The 19166-nt window shown below is 33.9% G+C and overlaps 1 protein-coding gene across 5 annotated transcripts in view; it reads left to right on the forward strand.

Moving 5' to 3' along the window:
- The window catches only part of PIBF1 (progesterone immunomodulatory binding factor 1), a 136204-nt gene that overhangs the window by 101829 nt on the left and 15209 nt on the right, over positions 1 to 19166 (forward strand). For all 5 annotated transcript variants that reach the window (XM_084534803.1, XM_084534802.1, XM_084534801.1 and 2 more), the window contains 2 exons: positions 3465 to 3595; positions 12068 to 12152. In XM_084534803.1, the coding sequence (XP_084390929.1) occupies positions 3465 to 3595; positions 12068 to 12152 (216 nt within the window). The remainder of the gene's footprint in view (positions 1 to 3464; positions 3596 to 12067; positions 12153 to 19166) is intronic.

Consider the following 19166-nt stretch of genomic DNA (forward strand, 5'->3'; position numbering starts at 1 on the left):
TTTTTTTTTTTTTTAATTATTTTTAAGATTGTCTTCCAAGTTTCTCATAGGAACCAAAGAACTGCTAGACTTGCTGTTAGATATTGCCACCATATGAAATTTCCAGCTAACTGCTTTGGGAATACGGTTTACAGTTGAATTTTTAAAGCCATAGTAATTATAAATTAAGATAACTATATGAAAGTTAACTTTCTATTTACAGTGCAAATGCTTGAATTTTCTGCATATTTAAAAATCTTGGATTTTATGTATTTTATATGTATTTATATTTATAAATATAACTATATATATATAACTATATATATATCTATATGATTTCTGAGATATGTATATATGAACAGTGTATGTTTTTGTGTTTATTTTTTTTGACTAATACTACAATTTATTATGGATTCTTCCAGTTATATGTTAGTAATTTGTGTTTAGTTAAAACATGCCTTTCAAATGTCCTTGACTTGAAGACATGAAGTGATGAAATCCAGTGATATCCTTGATAATTTCTTCTATCATTAGCCTTATGCTATCATTAATAAAATAGGTGCTTTATTTCCCCAAACTATCTGGTTTCCACTTTCATAGATTTCTCCTTACGACTGGTTTTATTTACGTTGCTTCTAGATCACTCATGAAAGATTTAGAACCACTGACCTTAATTCAAATTCCTGCTAAATTCCACTAGAATATCTTCACCTTCATTTTTGGAAGAATTTATATGAGATGTCATGTAGCCTTTTCTTGATCTTTTGTCATATAATTGTATATTTTAAATCAGAATGTGATTCAGCAGTAATTTAAATGTCTTGCAGATAGTACAGACAGCTAATGCACAGCTACTAAGCTTGTATAAAGTTAAATTAATCTCTGTTTGCTATTTTTACTGTATGCCTTGAGCTAGTATGGATTTTTACTCCAATGTGTCTTGTTTCTTGAAATTTTTTAAAAAGCAAAACAGATCCTGTTCATCATGCTCAGGTAGCCCATTACTATTCTTTCAATTGACAGTTGGTTCAGACATCTAGGTGAAAGTTGATGACAAAGTGATTGCACCAACTTTTGTTTTGAACTTGGATTACGTACTGGAATCCATACTTGGATTCTGCTGCAGTATTTATGATTCAACCTTTTAAAAACTTTATAAAGGTGGGAAAAAAGATTATAATAACTACAATGGGTGCTCCTTGTAAGATTCTTTTTATAGAGTATTCTTATCCAATTGCTGCTGAGGTTTATAGAAAAGAGAGCTTTATAGATAAGGAATCATATTGATCTTCTTGTAAAGTTTAGCCTTACCAAGAAGTAAATGCTCACTTCTCCATTCTTTAATTCATTTGATGGAACTATGGTACCTGCTTGAAAGTTGGAACCCAATGGAAAAGCTCAGCTGCTGAAAAAAACTTACCAGTCTTCAGTTAGTCCCATTATAGTTTTTCAGGCTTTAAGTGTGTGTTCTCAGGTGTTAAAAGAATGACGCAGGAACACATAAGAATCTGGTACATTTAGGCAGAAAGAGATTCAAGTTGCTTACAAAAAATAATACTTTTGCTCAATAATAATGCTTAATTCATTTGTATATGTGTACATGAGAAAAATTGATGTAAGAAATGCATTTAGCGCTTAGTTTATTATGGTTTAACAAAAATCTGTTTTAGGTCTATGGAATCAAATTAGGCAGAAAAGCACTGCTATCGAGTGGGAAGGGATAGCTGTTTTTAGTAAATGTGATCCATTCTAGCTCGTAAAATTAACAAGTGAATAGATGAGTTAGCAGCATTGAAACAAGCTTATAACACCTCACTTGTTCTTTCCTACTGAAGTATTTCAAGTCTTATCAAGGAGAACAGTGAGGAACTTCACACTGTGATGACAAAATCCTTTGAAATTTGGTAGGCTATCAGGAACAGGTTCTTCCAAACAAGAGCTGCATTAATTTTGTTTCTCCTTTAATGGCAGCCTCAAAGTTTTATGCTGATACATTTAGATCATCCTAGACATTAATGCTCCATGTCTTGAAACTACCTCTATGTCATGTAAAGACTCCTTCCGTTGTTTTCCTGAAACGGATCTCTTTGATAGCTTCTGCTGTCAGAAAACTAATAGCTTATTTTTCTATTGCTTATCAATTTATTGAAGATTTGTTTCTTCAAAAAGATGGTTGCCTCTTATTTTTACTTCTCTACTATGAAATTGGTATTTCACTGTGGACTAGAGTAACTTCTTTAACTAATTTATTTAAATAATAAAGATTCATATGAATTTTAAGATGTGCAATGTTATTTTCTTTCATTACACTTTTTAAAACATGAGGTGAAGATAACTCTCCTTTTAGAAAGGTCAGTATGTTGAACAAGCAAAGTTTTGTCCAAATTCTGTTTTTTAATAAAAGTGAACCATTACATTGTAAGTTCTTTGCGCATTTGACAGAGTAGAGAGTATTATAGTAAAACTGCAATAAAATATAATGGAATCAGAGAAGGAAGGAAAAGAACTTAGGCAACGTAGCCTCATGTTTTGAAAATTGGGAATGAGATTAAAATCTGACTTTAGGAAAGTCCTAAAATATTACATAGGCTAGTTCTGTAGGAAGGTGGGTATTTTGTTTTGTTTTGTTTTTCTGCTTTTTTTGAACAACAGTGTATAGCACAACTTGCTCCTCAGTCTGATTTGGCAAATGCAGATTGTTTAATCTATTCAGAAATTTTATAAACTAATTGGAAAGCTTAATGATTAAATTAATTCCGTTAGACCTGTTTATATCTAAACTTTAAAAGATTTTAATTTATTTTCTTTCAAATCTAGTCAGTGTTCTTGATTTGTATGTACTCCAGCAGCTGAAACTGCTGAAATCTGGATGTTTGATCTTAATTCTGTGTATTGTTTAGTGAATGATATTGTTATACTGCTCAGGATACAAACCATATCAGTTAATATTTAGCATTGTATTTTATTGTTTTATTCCTAGTGATCCTAATTTGTGCAGGGAATAAGGCTAGAAAGGTTTGTTTCCTATACATAGGTATGACAGGTCTTTTATACTGCTCTGTTAAACATCCTGTTGGATTTTACAGTTCATATACAGCAACTGATTAAAGAAGAAGGGACTTTTTTCCATTATTACGTTGTCTTTATTTAGATTCAATTTCCAACATGAAAATTCCATTGTGAGAGTACTATTTCAAAAAGATGTCACTTGTGGTCAATACAGCGAACAAACAGAGGCCTTCTGTATACTCCTTTTTTTCATAAATGGAAGCTGTTACATTAAAACACTGAAATATGCAAACTAGGAGAATATAGACACTAGTAGCATGATTGTAGTGAAATTATATAGTTTGTTGCATTTTTGTGAGTTAACAGGTTTGGTTTTTATATTACTATGCAATTGGTAATAATTGATTGTGATTCAATAATAAAGACATCATTGTGCTTTATAAATTTTAAAATTAGTAATGCTTTTCTTTTGTTAGCTTGACAGAGCAAATTCTTTGTTGAGTCAAGTTCAACAGCCATATAAATACCTCATTGAAACCGTGCAACAGAGAGATTCTCAAATAAGTCTACAAAAGGAACGTATTGCACAACTTGAAAAAGATGTCAGGTAATTAAAATTGCTGTTTCTTTATTTTAAAATGAAATTAAAATAGTTTATGTATTTATCATTAGATAAAAAAAAGTTATTGTCCATAAAGTAGCAGATGTCATCATTGACTAAGTCTAGTTTTTATGCTGGAACTCTAGCTTCTGTGAATTCTCTCATACAGTCATAAAAATAGGCTTTAGGTTTGGAAAAGCAGGAATGAGGGAGTCAGGTTTAAAATGAGTCTGGAGTTGAGAAGAGTTCTCAGGAGGTAGAGGAAAATTCAGAAGAGTAGAAGGAAAGAATGACGTACCAGATGTACAAATGTAAAAGTAAAGAAATAAAGTCACAGAAACATAAGACTAGTCCACTAGCAAAAGGTAGCTCAGGTGTGACATGAGCAGGCTTCCTGTAGTGTAGACTCTGATTTGCTGTTCTGTCCAGCTGTCAGAACTCTCCGATCACTGAGCAGCTTCCCACCATCAAATACCTTTATAAACTGTGTTTACCATTTGGTTCCCAGCTAAACTGTTGTAAAATAATTTGCCACCTGATTTTCAAGGATGTGGATAGTTGTGTCCCACTGCACTACAGAAGAATAAATGTTTTATCTGTTAGGCATTTTTGCGGTGTCTTAGTTTAGGAAATGCACGTGGTAATAATTATGAAACATTAATGCAAATAAAAACACAGTTTTTCCAATAAATCTGTTAAATGAATGAGAATAGAAAAAGTAAGTCTCACCATAGCTAAATACTTTATCCTACATAGTGTCTTACATATAGAATCATAGAATCAGTTAGGTTGGAAAAGGCCCTAAAGATCAAGCCCCACCATCAACCTAACACTACTAGGCGGTAGACCCAAGCCTACCATTAAACCGTGTTCCTAAGTACCACAGCCACGTGTCTCTTAAATACCTCCAGGGATGGCAACATCTCCACTTCCTGTGTCATCCTGTTCCAATGTCTAACCACAGTTTCCATGAAGAAAATCTTCCTAATATCCATTCTGAACTTCCACGGTTGCAACTTGAGGCCGTTTCCTCACACATTCATTCAGAGTGTTTGAATGGTTTGGGACAGTGTTTGCTAAACCTTAAGGATGAATGCCTAAAAAGGCTTGTTATACAAATTGAACTATACAAAAATTAATACATTTAGAAATAAACTGAAGTCTTCACTCATAGTCCCTGACAGGGTATGTTTCACTGGGCTTATTTTTAATTCAGTAAGAATAGATTATTTGATTTTATTCCAGAAACAAGTGTTTTATTATGTTCCTAGACTTGATGTATTACAACAAAAACCTCACCTCAAAGATAATTTATATTTTTCCAGAGGATGAGAACTATATTTTTGCAGAAGATGAGAAATCACAATAATCTGTCCATACGTAAGGTCTTAACTTCTAATTGTGAATAAAATAATCAAAGAATTCATCAGTAGCAAATGAAATTTTCAGTTATAGGTGACTTGAATTTATTTTTATTTTTATTTTTATTTATTTATTTATTTATTTACTATTAATGTAGCAGTAGTTTATTATTTCTGTAGTGCAAAAGTCTCTCAAAAGCTAGGAAAAAATAAACATTTGAACATTTTCAGTCCTACGTTTCTTCAGATGAGGTCTTCATAGGCGTTTAACATTAGATTGGTCAGTTCGTTTCTGAAAAATATGTTTCATGCCATTAAAATATATAAGAACTTAAATGCCTTATTAGCATTGATGCTCTTGAGTTTCTATAGCTCATCACAAATAATCTGTATGCCCAGATATTCTTCCTAAATTTAGCCTGCAATTAAGGCACTTAAATTGGGAACTTGGTCGTTTTAGCTTTCCTTAGTAGCCCATGGAGGAAGTAGCATCTCCAAAAAATAATTCAGATTTGTGGTGGAGTGAATTATTTGTCAGAGATGCCTGTTAGTCTCCACTGATTTTTGGCCTCTTAAAGTTCCCTAAGGTTAGGGAGAAAAATGTGTCTGCACCACACAGTGAGCATCCATGGTAAACATATACCAGCAATACCCAACTGTGGCAAGCTGGGGTGTGCTCACCATTGGTCAGTCGTTCTGTAAACGAAACTGTGGTCTGACAAGAAACTGCTTTTATCCTTAATGGTTTTGCAGCAAGAAAATAACACTTTACACATCAGGTGTTTTAGTAAGAAGCTTTTTCCTGTAGTTTCCAATATTCCTTTTAAACTGAAATGTCTGATATTCCCTTATCACAGTTTTACCTCAGTTCTGCCAGTTTCATAGCTCAGTGAAAATCATTGGAAACAGACCAATCTGTATGCCTTTTTGTACGTATTAGTAGTCCTTAAATTCGTTGTTGATAACTACCTGTTTAAAACAAATTTCCTAAATTATTAGCTGAGAGTCCCTTGAGCACTGGAGAAATCATAATCATGTATAAACTTGATAATGTTGGTTGTTTGCTTTTCCATGTAATGTTGGTCATTTGCTTTTCTATATCTGTAACTGGCATCAGATGTAGAGGAAGGGATCTCTAACCAGACAACCATTATATTCCAGCAATCCTCTGTCAGGATAACCTTTTGTATCTACTAATGATTCAGTATATCTACTGATTTAGATTAAATTAAAATTAAAATATCCTTTAGGTAATTTCAGTGGATATTATGTGGAACATTTTGGCTCTCATCTATTGCAGAACTGAATTCAGAATATGATTTAGATAAATGAATAAAATAATCCCTACCAAATGTATTCCAAGTAAAGCTCTGCTATATAAAAAGATTTAACAGTCTTTCTTAGTTTATCAAACAACTTTTTGTTGGTTTGTAAGTTGAATATTTTTGAGAGTACAAGAAGAGTGGAATAGACTGAGACAAATCCTTTTAATATGACTCTTGAGAAGTCCATCCAAGATCCATCCAAGTTTACTTCCAGCATGGTATTCAGAGTTCATTTTACCCAGAGATGCTTATGTGTCCTTATGTATAAGCTTCATAGCTCTAGAGCTAAGGCTAAATGTCTTCCTTACACAGAAGAAACTATTTCAGTATTGTTCAAATAGTATTCAATGTTGCTTGTGTCAATAGCTGGCAAGTTAGAAGAAGAGTAATGGTCAAAATATGAACCAGAGTGAATCAAGGCTTGAAAGTAATATATTCCATCAGATCTGGAGCTACTTTTGTTGCTTGCTGAGAAATATTTCTGTTCTGAATACCTTCCACACAGCTGTGTGGATCTTTAGCCATACCTTTACCAAGAACTGCAAGAGCTATTCTGGTTGGGGTAAATGCTTAGATGAGCAGCTGTCAATACTGTTAGTTATTTCCATGAACGACTTAGGGACCGATCTCCAGGTTGTCATGGTCGTGTGGTGCTACTGCTTAACTTTATGTGTAAAGGTGCATGTTTGCTGCCACTCAAAGATGAGAGAAAAGGTTACCTAGGGGTAATCAAAGCTTTTTTGAATAATACCTGTGATCACTACTGCTGTCCTCCCCACCCACCACAGAATTTTCCTGGACAGGCTGTCCACTGTGCTGGCATTCTGCAGCAGAGAGAACTGAGGTACAATTGGGAGCAGGCTACCTTGTATGCTTGTGTGCTCAGCCGTGTATCTGCAGATATGCTTCAGTAACAAAATCTCTGCTCTTGAGTAACAAGGCATCTACAGGATGAATTTTTGATGGTCCACATATCTCAAAATATTCTATTAAGTAACCTCTCATTTATGTTAGTACAAAAAGTTCTTTCATTAACAAAATTAAATAGTGATGTTTAATAAGAGCAGTTGTATGTATGTGGATGACTGCTTTGTATTATAAAAAAAGCTCTTGAGTATGCAGTTCTTTAACCAGAAATGAAAACACTGCATTTAGCACTCCTTTTGAAAAGAAATGCCTTGTAACGATGTCATGCTGTGGGAAAATAAGACTATGGATTTCATTCTTAGGTGTGTAGTGAAGTAATTGTAGTTTGGGTACATAGTTTGCTGCTAAAACATCTAGGTATATAAATAACTGGCGACATTAAACAGGACTTCATTCATAAAGAGAAGGTATTTATTTTAAATGTACTCCAATTTCTCAATACCAATTGCTAGTTTTAAAAGTAGCTCACTTATCCGAAAGCACTCCTCAAAAGCCTAACTGTGTGGCAAACCTAGAAGCAGTACAAGGATTTTGCTAACTAAGAAGCTATATACTGAAATGTTTCTTACCTAAACATTTGGGGTTTTCTAATTGCCATTCAAATATTATAAAGCTCTGCATACAGTTTTGGTTGAGTTTTTCCCATCACAGAAGGAGCAATGAGCTTTTTATGAGAATAGTACCATTCTGTGTAACATGCATCATCTATCCAAACACTACTGCAACTGGCCTTTTGAACAAAGTTTGTGCAACTATATATTTTTTTTTCTACAAATATATGTTTTCTGATCTATATTACAACTTTAAAAAGTACAACTTAAAAAAAGGTTGTGGTTGTTTTCTTAGATTTTTTTTTTTTTTTTTACAATTTAAAAAAGTAATTCTTTTTCGGTTTGGACACTGTTCAGACAGTTCTTACACCACCTGAAGCACTCTGATTGAAATCATTAAACAGCAGTCTCCTAAATGTCTTTAAAAATTTGATCTGTCATTATTTAGCTGCACAGTGAGAGATCTCTTCTGAAGAACTTATTATTTGAAGAATTTTTATACCTCCCTTTTTAACTACACGAGTTAAAAAGAAAACTCAACTTGAGCTTTCAAAACTAGCTGCCTTCTCTGAGCTAATCATCAGTAATTTGTAGAGAAGGGATATACCCACGTTGTAGGTTCAATTTTATGTACAAAGCCTTCTCATATACTATTTTTAGATTTGATCGTTTTGATGGTAATATTTGGATATGAACATAAAATGTGAAAAAAAAAAAAACACACCAAGATTGAACTTCAATTTTCAACTTTATCTTGCTCTAACTTGAAAGTAACAGAAAGAGACAATCCTCATTTCATAAAGCATTTAGAATGTATGATTCTCTGAAAAAGAAACCTACCTTTTGTCAAACTGAACAGAAGCAATAATAAAATCCAATAATACATAAAACCATGTTTATTTAGTGTGTCCAACATAAACATATTATCCTAAATATCTAATAATAGAAGCTTCTGTACAGGCCAGTAGCTGGTATACTTGGATCAAAGATTTAAAAGATGCCTCAGTTGCCCAAATTCAAAAGGATTTTAAAAGTCTGAGACTGGGAAATGTTAGTATTCATTCTCCAGGAAAAAAAAACTTCACCTAAAAATGTGTTTCTTATGATATCCAAGCTACATTGCCTGTAGATCCTGAGGAAAGCAAAACAAAACAAGCCAGTGGTTGCTATGAGCAATGGGTGTGTAGGAGACAAGTGTATTCCCTGGTAAGTCCTGTGCTCCTTTTCCCTGGATTCATGCCTGAGTAGGTCTTGAAAGCATGGTGGAATGAAATTGCATGTCCTCCTAGACATTTACTTATTTATTTATTTATTTATTTATTTATTTATTTGCTCTGGAAACCTATGCACACAGGAGAAGCATGAGCTGTTTTTTAGTTAATTCTCCAACCGGACTTTGGGGGGATATTTGGACTTACATGATATATCACAAAGGGCACCTTCCCCACACTCCGAATGGAACGGCCAGTGGCCGGGACTGTGGAGCAGAACAAGGTCTACACTTGCCCTTCAGTTTCAGAACAGCTGTTTGTGCTGTTAAATTACTCAAAGGATATTAGATCATCCCAACACAGTCCATTTCCCCCAAGCATTGACATGTTTTTTCACCCGAGACTGACCAAGTCATTGGAAGATTTATTTTGATACAGTGCTGTTTAATACTTACACACATCTCTGCACCATGAAAACTTGAAAATATGGTCAGTTAAAAAAAGGTTAAGATCCTGTGTCTTCAGGTGGAAGTTAAAGCCCTGGAGCTCAGCTACAAGAAGCTGGTTTGTCTAGACTCATAGGTTATGGTTTCAAGATTGTAGTAAGACAGTCAAGACACGCTGTCACCAAATGGGGCAGTCTTATCCTCAGCCTTAGGTTCCCACTGTACATGGTGAATCAATTTGGTTTGGTGATCCACTTGTAAAATGACTTTAAAACCCACTCCAGTGTTCATTCAGGTCAGTAAAGCGACCTACTCGCGAGATCACAACTTTCCTAGACAAGAGAGGGAGTACCATTTTGTGGTTAGGGATAGGGAGGGATGATCTTTCAGCAGCAATTGCCATTTAGGTCAGCTGAAATGAACTGCAAACGAACTGCTCTCAGATTTGTTGCACTGCAAATTAGAACTGGATTAGTTTAAACTGCTTGCTGATGGAAGTGTGAGATGGCTTAAAGTTAGAACCACGTTGACCTTTTACATCCAAGATGCCTGTTCGGAACAGGGAAATGTTCAGTTCTTAATAGGGAAACGTTCATTCTTCTTCCCCAAACTGAACTTTCAGGAAGTTTTACTTAGTCATTATAGGTGTGAATTTATTAATGTTATTTCTGATAACTCTGCTTTCTCCCTCTGTTGTGTATATATGCCTCTTTTGCAGTATTTTTTCAGAAGTGTATGAATTAATTGCTTCTGTCTGCAATGATAAAAAAGCATAAGTATTGCAAAATCACTAAATCTGAAGTCTACACTTGATTTTGTAATTCTACATTCAAAGGGGTTTTATACATGACAAAACACATTAAGTCCTACTGATTTACAATAGCAGTCTAATTCCTATATTTGACCATAAACAAAGAAAATTAGAACAATGCTGAGGCTGCTCCACATGGATCAGTTGTGTCATGTTCTTTCAGGAGATGCAACTAGTATAACTAGAATGGGTTCTATTCTGTGGATGAAATTAAACCTTGAACATGAATTTCTGGTTAGTCATGAATACTGACGTACATGCTTATTCAGTACTCTATTTAAGACATACAGGAATTTTTTATTGTTGTTTTCTAATACATTTGTGAGTCATTCTCTAAATGGATTGGTTTCTGCTCTTAGGAAGTACAGAAATCCAAGAAAAACTTTCATATCAGTAAGTTATAACAAGTGAACCCAGGAAAATCATAGTACAGCAATTCCATCATGATTAAAAACATCACAGAAAATAACATTCTTGAAAATACTGTAGTATCTTTGTAGTTTTTCATAAATGTTAATACTTTCCTTTTAAATAACTCAGTAAAGCAAAAAAATAATTTGGCCAAAGTATACACTTTTTCTGAATTCTAGTGAATTCCTAGAAGTAATTGACAGTTATAATTTACAGTACAGAGCTGGTAAGGAACTGCCAGAAAATCTCTGGGACAAAGGATGATGATGTTGCTCATTTAAAACTAGCAAATGATGCACAGACAATTAAAGAAAAGATTGATTTATCCTGTTGATTATTTCTTGTTTAAATGTTGGGAATACTGAATAATTTGTGTTTGCTATATATGTAATCTCTCACTTCAATTTATAAAATTTTAATACATTTGCTTTTGAACTCGTGACCTGATTCAGTACTGCATATTTGCATTCCATATGCAGAGTTGCATTTTGCATAGTTGTTGATTCATATTACAGTTTATATTGCAAAATCTATTTAGTTAAGTCACGATAATGGTGTATATAACATTGGTTCTAATAAGAAAAATTATGTCTTTTAACAAAACAAAATTATGTGCTGGCATTAGGTATGCATTAGTGTGAGATTTATTGTTGAAATCTGTTGTTTGGGCTAAATATGAAAATACATTTAATTGTATTAGATGAATTGCTGTGTAGAACCGGAATGTGTATGCAGAACAGTGTTCATATTCTATAATTACGAAAACAAAGGACAAAGTTAAACCTGATGTTGCACTATAAAGACATGCCTGTATGTTGAAATAGTCATCACACTGTTCACAAGGCAAACTTGATTCCTTTGATTCTCTTGTAATACAAAATAAAAAATAGCAAAAATACGTTTACAAGTTCTGCAGAAACTACAGAGAAAGGGAGAGCTGCACATTATGCTTTCTTGTATTTATTTTCAAAATTCTAAATACAGTAGTATCAAAAGAGGTCACATTGAGAACACAGTTTGTGCTGTTTGTAGTGGTGCAAACAAAAGGAATTCACTTTTTAATATGTAAGTGCAGATATAGCAAACCTTACTCTACTTCTAAAATGAACTCATTTTGCAAAGAAGAAACCAACAGTTAATAATAGAAGGTTCTGATAATGTTTTTAAATTACCCTTCAGAAAATTAATTAAATAAATAAGATTCTGAATAGAATTACACTTTGACTAAATAAGATTTTGTATACATCAGTGCATTCAGGCCCATTTATAAAAATTCCAGTGCTTAAACATACAAAAGGATCATCTGATACAATTACTCGAGCAGATTTTCATTGTTGACAGTATTTAGCTTTAGAAAATGCATGTTTCAACCAGAATACAAGATTAAAAGAGATTATCTGTTGCTATTACTGAATTTCCTATCCTCTTTTACCAGTCTTTTAAATAAAGAAAAGACGGCTTTGCTGCGTGTCAAGAATCAAATGGCAGCAGATTTGGAGAAACTTCTAACTCATCGTGAGGTAATCTTTCTGTTCTTGTGTTACTACCATGAACTACATTTTCTCTCTCTCCCGAGCTTTAAACCATGGGAAAAAATGGTTGAGTTTAGTTTGATTTTGAGTGTTTTCATTGTTTGTTTTTTCTGCGTAATCTTGAGAAACACAGATGATGTCAAGCATTGTGGAGATAATGAGTTGTATTCTCAGTTGCTAAACTATGTCTGTTGACTTAGTCCCACTGCCTTTTCTTATGAGTAAATCATATGTGTTACAAAGTGTTTCGAATTTGCAATCATTTAACAACTATGTAGATAAAGGTGATGTAGTTGATACACATGCAATCTGCAATACCTGCGTGGGCCACAGTATGCCCAGGATGTCTCTCTGCTCTCCAGACATCAAGACCAAAAACCTGTGCAAAGCATGTCACAGTTCATTTCCAGTACACACATCTGAGCACCTCTTCAACTCTAAAATACAATTCAGGGATAGGAAACGGGATGATAGTCACCTAGGCTTCATCCAAAGTCAAAGTACTTCCGTATGTACTCACCTGAGTTTCATCCCAGCCAAGAAGTCAGGGTGCTTCTGGAATATACTCTCACATCTAAAAGTATATGAAGTCTCGCAGTTCAGACATAAATGCGTTATATGGGGATTCCCAAAGGCCTTTTGTAGAGATCTTGCCCTAAACAATCTTAACAGACTAACCTGTTGAGCCGTATGGGAGAAGATCTTTCTGCAGATTAAATGTCTGAAACAAAGGATAGAAATTAATTACGTTTACCTATATGTTACATAAATATGGATTTTCCCCCATACTCCATGACAGGTGAGTTAACTATTTCCACAGTAATATGAAAGGTTTGCTAAAGCTACAGAATACTGAAGATACAATATCAAAAACTGAGCGAGAGGAGTTGTTAAATGACCTTCCAGAGTTGCTGAATGTTTTGGCAAAGATCTGCAAAGAAAATATAACATTCATGAATCAAAATTATGAATGTGAGGAAGAGCAACACAAGCTATATACACAAGGTGATGGAACATAAATAACATGTTACATGTTCAGAATGATCGTCTTGAAGTCCTTGTATCAATATTTCTCTAAAAATACCCTTTCAATTATCAGAGAAGAAAGATGGGGAGATGCCTTTCAAAGAATTTGCAACTCTCCTAGTGCAATCTTAGAAAAGATACCTTATCACTTATTCTAATACAATTATTTCCACAGAAACCTAACTATTCACACATCCTGAAGTCCTCCCACTCCACCTCCAAAACTCTTCTCCATCTCCTTTCCTTGCTATTGCTCAAAATTCCCTCCTTAGATCGGTACACCAAAACTCATCTCATGAATTCGTCCAAAATATTTTGTCTGTGCTGACCACTTTAGAAAAAAAAAAAAAACAAACAACTTTTTTGATAGAAAGAAATCAAAATGATTTCACTGACTGCTGAGTTTAAGTGAGCCCCAACGTAAGTGAAAATTGGACTGTCTTTCTCCTGAGTGCAGATCTCAGATGTGAAACAATCACCTTAAATTAAAACAGAAAGAACACAAGTTCTTAACTTGTTTACTTTCTAGGCTAAATCACACTGGGTGGTCATCTGATGCAATATCTTCCCAGAACAGTTTTTACATTTAACCCTCTGAATTGATTGTAGTGCTTGTGAAGTGCCATGAATGGTGATTATAATACTCTAGTTACAGAAGAGAGTAATTGAACATGCTTCCCCAGAGTAATTTGCAGGTGGGTGTTGTTAACCCAGTAGGATCATCAGTAGGTGTATCAGGAGTGATCATTTGATAGCTCTTATTTCTGATGTCTTTATCTACATTGTACATTTAAATTTCAAATTTAAGACCGAGTCTGTTACACACATGCAGCTTGGATTTTTGTTTGGGTTTGCTTTTTTTTTTTTTTTTTTTGCTATGAAACACACTGCTATCTATTAATATAATAGAAAATATTTTAAGCATTTTTAGATAATTTACAAGCCTGCAATTATGTTAATTATATGAAAAATAGTCTGAAGAAACTAGTAAATTAATTGCATAAAGATATAGTGAACTTTCTGATTTCCAATATAATAGGACGTTGGCAGATTGATTTCAAATTTAATTATTTCAAAACTTCCTATTCCTACCACTGCTTTCCTAAGTAGTGCTGTTCCCAGGTAGTCCTGCTCTCAAATACTCATTCCTTTGGTGCCTTGTTCTCCAGAACAGGTACTGTATTGTATTTCACCTTCTTCAAAATCCCTTACTACTTGTTAGGACCATCAAACACTTGAGTCCTGAATCAGGTGCCAAGTATTGATCATCTTCATCAAGTGAAGAGTGCTGTAGGAAGGATACTTCATGGGAACATGCACCTTGTTACTCTAGGTATTGTGTATTATATATAGGTGGTCTCATATCAACCAACATGGATTGCAGATGATTAAAGCGAGTAGAATATGACTAATAAAACAAAAATGTATAAAATGTCTGCCTCAAAGCGATGCAACATTATTTACATCCAAATAATAGCCCCTATGACTACCCACTTAAGCTGTTCCTGATGTGCAGCAGTTTGCTTCTTTGTGTCATTTCACTACTTAAAATTTTCTGACTGTGGCCAACAATGCAAGCAAGGCTGAGTGAGACAGGCTTTATACAAAATAAGAAACCAAATACTTAAGTCTGCAACAGACTTCATCATGAATGTTCCTTGTACCCTGGAAGTTAAGAACTTGAGCAAGTATTTCCAAAGTTATTTCATTTTTGCCAAATTTCTTTTTTATACATGTATCTGCTAAAAAATAGTCCCTATTAATTATATTATTTCACCTAACAGCAACAATATTTATTCACGTTACCCATTCAAAAAAAGAATATAAGTACTGAAAAACAAGTATTGGAAATTGCATGTTTGGAGAAAGAAAACTAAGAAATGCTAGTACAGGACGGAGCGGGGGGAGAGAGGTGGAGGAGGAGGAGAAGAAAAACAATAAAAATAAGCTAAAGTTCTTTTAAGAAAATGTTTGGAGAAGTAATTTTTTTTTTTTTTTTTTTTGCAGGAGGTGAGGAGGTGATTATGTTTACCTTATGTCATTTCTGTTTATTCCTAATGCAGCCTTTTATTTTTCAATTTTAATGCAGGCCTCTTCCAGTAAGCTTACTTTTTCTTGATTTATCTAAAAGGCAAATAAGTCATGCATTTAAATTTTCATGAAGGATAGGACAGCTTAGTTTACAATGAGTTTGTCTTCAAATAATTTTCTTTGCCATTTTAATAAAAAGTTATATAAGATATGAAGCAACGTCACAGTTTCACAGTAAATATCCCTGCTAATAGAAAAACAAAAGGCTATTCTTGGACTAATAAAGACCAACTTCATTTAGACAGGGTGTTTTTAAATATAAGTAATATGCATTCTTCAGATTACATAAATTATTTGCAGAAATATGGATTACAAAATATGGATTACGGTTTTAAGTGCTACATGCTGTCATGTAATATCACTATCAGTCTTGTTTAATCACTGTGCATACTGAAGTATCATTTCTTGCTAAGAATTACCTTGTGGCCCATGTTTGCAAGTAAGGACAGTAGAATTCTTGAATAGATAAACCCAAGATATTCATACTTAATATAAATTAAGGTTTTAAGTGTGTTAAAAGTACAAGCAAAACAACAAAATAATGTTAATGCTGTCTTACGGTGACATGTTTCAATAAGTAGATAGTTTTGATTTAAGGTTTTCCAGCCTGTGTGGTCTCAGGTTGTAGTAACTCTTTTTAATGAAATGTTAGAAGGTGGGTGGCTGGTTTTGGTGGGGGTTAGTTGTTTTTGTTTTTCATTTTCATCTCATTGTGATATCAGCTGGATTCATAACCCTTGATTTGGAGATACTGATAGCATTTTGTAAGCTTTTTGGATAAAGAATTTACATTTATGCTTAATCTTACTTCACTTTTCACTTAATTTTGGAAGAAAAAACTTTAATATTAAACTCTGAAACTTGGCAGAATCCATACAGGGCTCTTCTGTGAGCTTTTTTATTACAGGAAAAAAATGACACTACATATTATTTCATGTAATAAAATAGTTCATTATTTCAAATTATGTAGACTAAGCTAATTTGATGATTATTACTATATTTTGCTGTGGAAATTAAAATGAAAAGTGGTCATTTGACTATGTGCATTCTTAAAAAGTTAGGTCACCTATGTGGGAGAAAACCAAGATTTTTTGTTTTATTAATTTTTAATTATCTCTTGGCCTTCTATTTCCTTTTTTTTTTTTTTGTTGATTAATTTCATAAATGAGTGGGGAAGACATTTCAATATAGTTTCTCATGTAAATCATTGAGAACCTGCTGGTACAGTAAACATTTCTATGGATTTCTTCTTTGTATGGATAAATGCAGATTTTATTACGTGAGAACAGGTTCAGTGGCATCACTGAGAGCAGTCTGTAACCAGAATCATGCTGGATGATCACTATGTTTTTAGAGGTTCACAACTAGCACTGGTCTCCACAGTGCTGCTGTCCTTTCTGAGCTATCAGAAGGAATTGGGGTGTGCGGTACTGCGATGCCATTTGTAAGCCCCTCAGTGCATGATATTGAGTACAGTTAGTACAGCCAAATTTTTCAGCTGATTTCTGACTAAGAAACTTTATGTTTTGTCAAGATAACCAATAGGGTTTGTAATTGTTTTTCCAGATCCAACAGAAGAGCATAAAACATTGTTTGAAAGAACAATGGAGTCTCCCATTAATAACCTCCAGTGCTCTTTTTTTTTTTTTTTTTTTTTTTTAGGATATCCAGACTTTTTTTGTATTATTATTTGTAGTCTGTGCTATCTTTTTAATCAGCTGAACTTTCGACCCTCTATCTTTATCTGTGGTAACCAAACCACACACACAAGAAACTTGTGCTCTTGATTCATCCCACTCTGTGTTTCGTCTTATACCCAAAAATGCAGCCCCTCATTAAATTTGTATAGTCAGAGGGGCACAAGAAGGAAACATGTTCCTTCAAAGAATAAATCAGAATGAAATTACTCCTTATGCCTGAACTGACCCAATGGTCAGCTGCCTTGCCTCTCTGCTCCTAGTTTCTCCTTCTCTTGCACCAGCTCTGGCACTTCTCTAACACTGCACTCGGACCTCTCAGATCACTAAACAGAAACCTAATGTGACCCCAAAACCAAAAGTGAATTGCTATCTGTTAGTTTAGCTTGTTTGAATCACCTTTGAAAAGGGTCCAGCAAGGAAAAGGGCAAATAAAATGGCTGATATGTCAATATCATTTACCTGGGGAAGAGAGGGAGTAGGCATTTTGTGTCCAGAACTGCAGAGCAGAGCATACCGAGCTTCTGTGCCATCCTTCGTCTGCATCCAAACCGCATCCTTTCCTGCATGTAACAGTAATCTATAACTTATAGGTGCTAAAGGGCATTTCTCTGTAGTGCTAAAGTTAAGTGGGATGAATCCACTAACTTTGTTCAGCTGAAGCTCTTGATCCATGATTCCCTTTTATCTGTTTTTCTTTTTCTTCAATTCCAGCAGTCAGCCTTTGACTAAAAGAAATATTTACCGTGAGCTCTGTGATCTTGGCTCTTCCAGTGCCTTTCATGGTTGATGCATTTGTTAGTATTTTGGAACATCAGAAGTGCAATTTTAGACTTTATCCATTGGCATATAACCCTCAGATAAAAACTTGGAAGGGCAGTCTGTCAGCGCTCAGATATTTGGCAAGAAGCTTTAGCAATCATTTTCTGAGGTTATATTTAAGAGGTTATAAATTCACTATGCTTTGATGTATGGCATTGTACTATTTCTTCAGATATTTAAGATGCAAGCTTATTGTAAAGTAATGCAAGACTGTGCAAACGTATAGAAATTAATTTCTAAAAACTTGAAAATGAACAAAGTGTTGTTTACCTTTTTAATGTGGGATTCATAATCTATTGTTTTTGAAAAAAAAGAGCAACTGTTATGAATGTGTTTTTTTGATGTTTTATAGAAATATTCTAGGAGGCATGAAAAGAAACAAAAGTGAGACAGTGACGTAAGAGACAGCAATAGAAAGCTTTTAAATAGGTATTCATCTGAGTGTGAAGAACAGTTTCAATTTGTATGAATATAGGGGAGATAAGTTACACTACTTTTTTAACTGCTAGAATTCACCTGTGTGCAATATACTCTGCCAGTAGTCATTTTTAATCTATAAAAGTATAACTAATAATTTGAATCCATTCTACTAAGAAATAAAAGGGTAAAATTTATAAAGTTAGCCATGCAAATGAAGCTTTTCTATAATATTCATTTATTTCTTTATGCCGACACGCTTAGTTTTCAGGACATGAATATTATACACGGGTTGAAAAGATATGAAAACCTGCTGAGATTTTATCTCCTTTACACATCTGTGCACTTGTAGTACATTAGCAGCTGTGCATACAAGTGACAGAATGTAAACTTGCTGAACTAGTCACCTGCCTTATTGACACATTTATGTGTTACTGTGCCAAAGCTCTTTCAGTTAAGTTAGCAACCAGAAAACGGTTCTGGCTGTCTGCAACGGGACAAAGTAGAAAAAGTGTAGTAGTAGTTTAAATAAACCTATTTGATATCAACCAGTTAAATGCATACAAACACATGGGGCTTGATTGCTGTTTGTTTACTTAAATCAATTTAGCTTATGTCAGTAAATTGTTGTGTCGCTCGAATTGAGGGCTAAATCTACCTAAATACATGTGCCTGAATTAGTATGAGTCATAGACCAGACCAAGTTAAAAGTTATTTAGGTTAGCTGTTGCAAGATCCCATATTTTTAAAAACTAAGTATAAAAAACTCCTATTTAGCTGATCTTTCTGAGAATAGTCTACTCAGGTTAATATTAAAACACTAATTGCCCAAGCAACTATTATGTTGAACTTGTATACTGATTGGCAGGTCAAAAGCTTTCCAAATCGGAAGTACAGCTCATCATTTATGAATAAACATAATGCTTTTCTCTACTTCCCTGAAACCTTT

This window comes from Aythya ferina, assembly GCF_964211825.1.
Source record: "Aythya ferina genome assembly, chromosome: 1".
Lineage (NCBI taxonomy): Eukaryota > Metazoa > Chordata > Aves > Anseriformes > Anatidae > Aythya > Aythya ferina.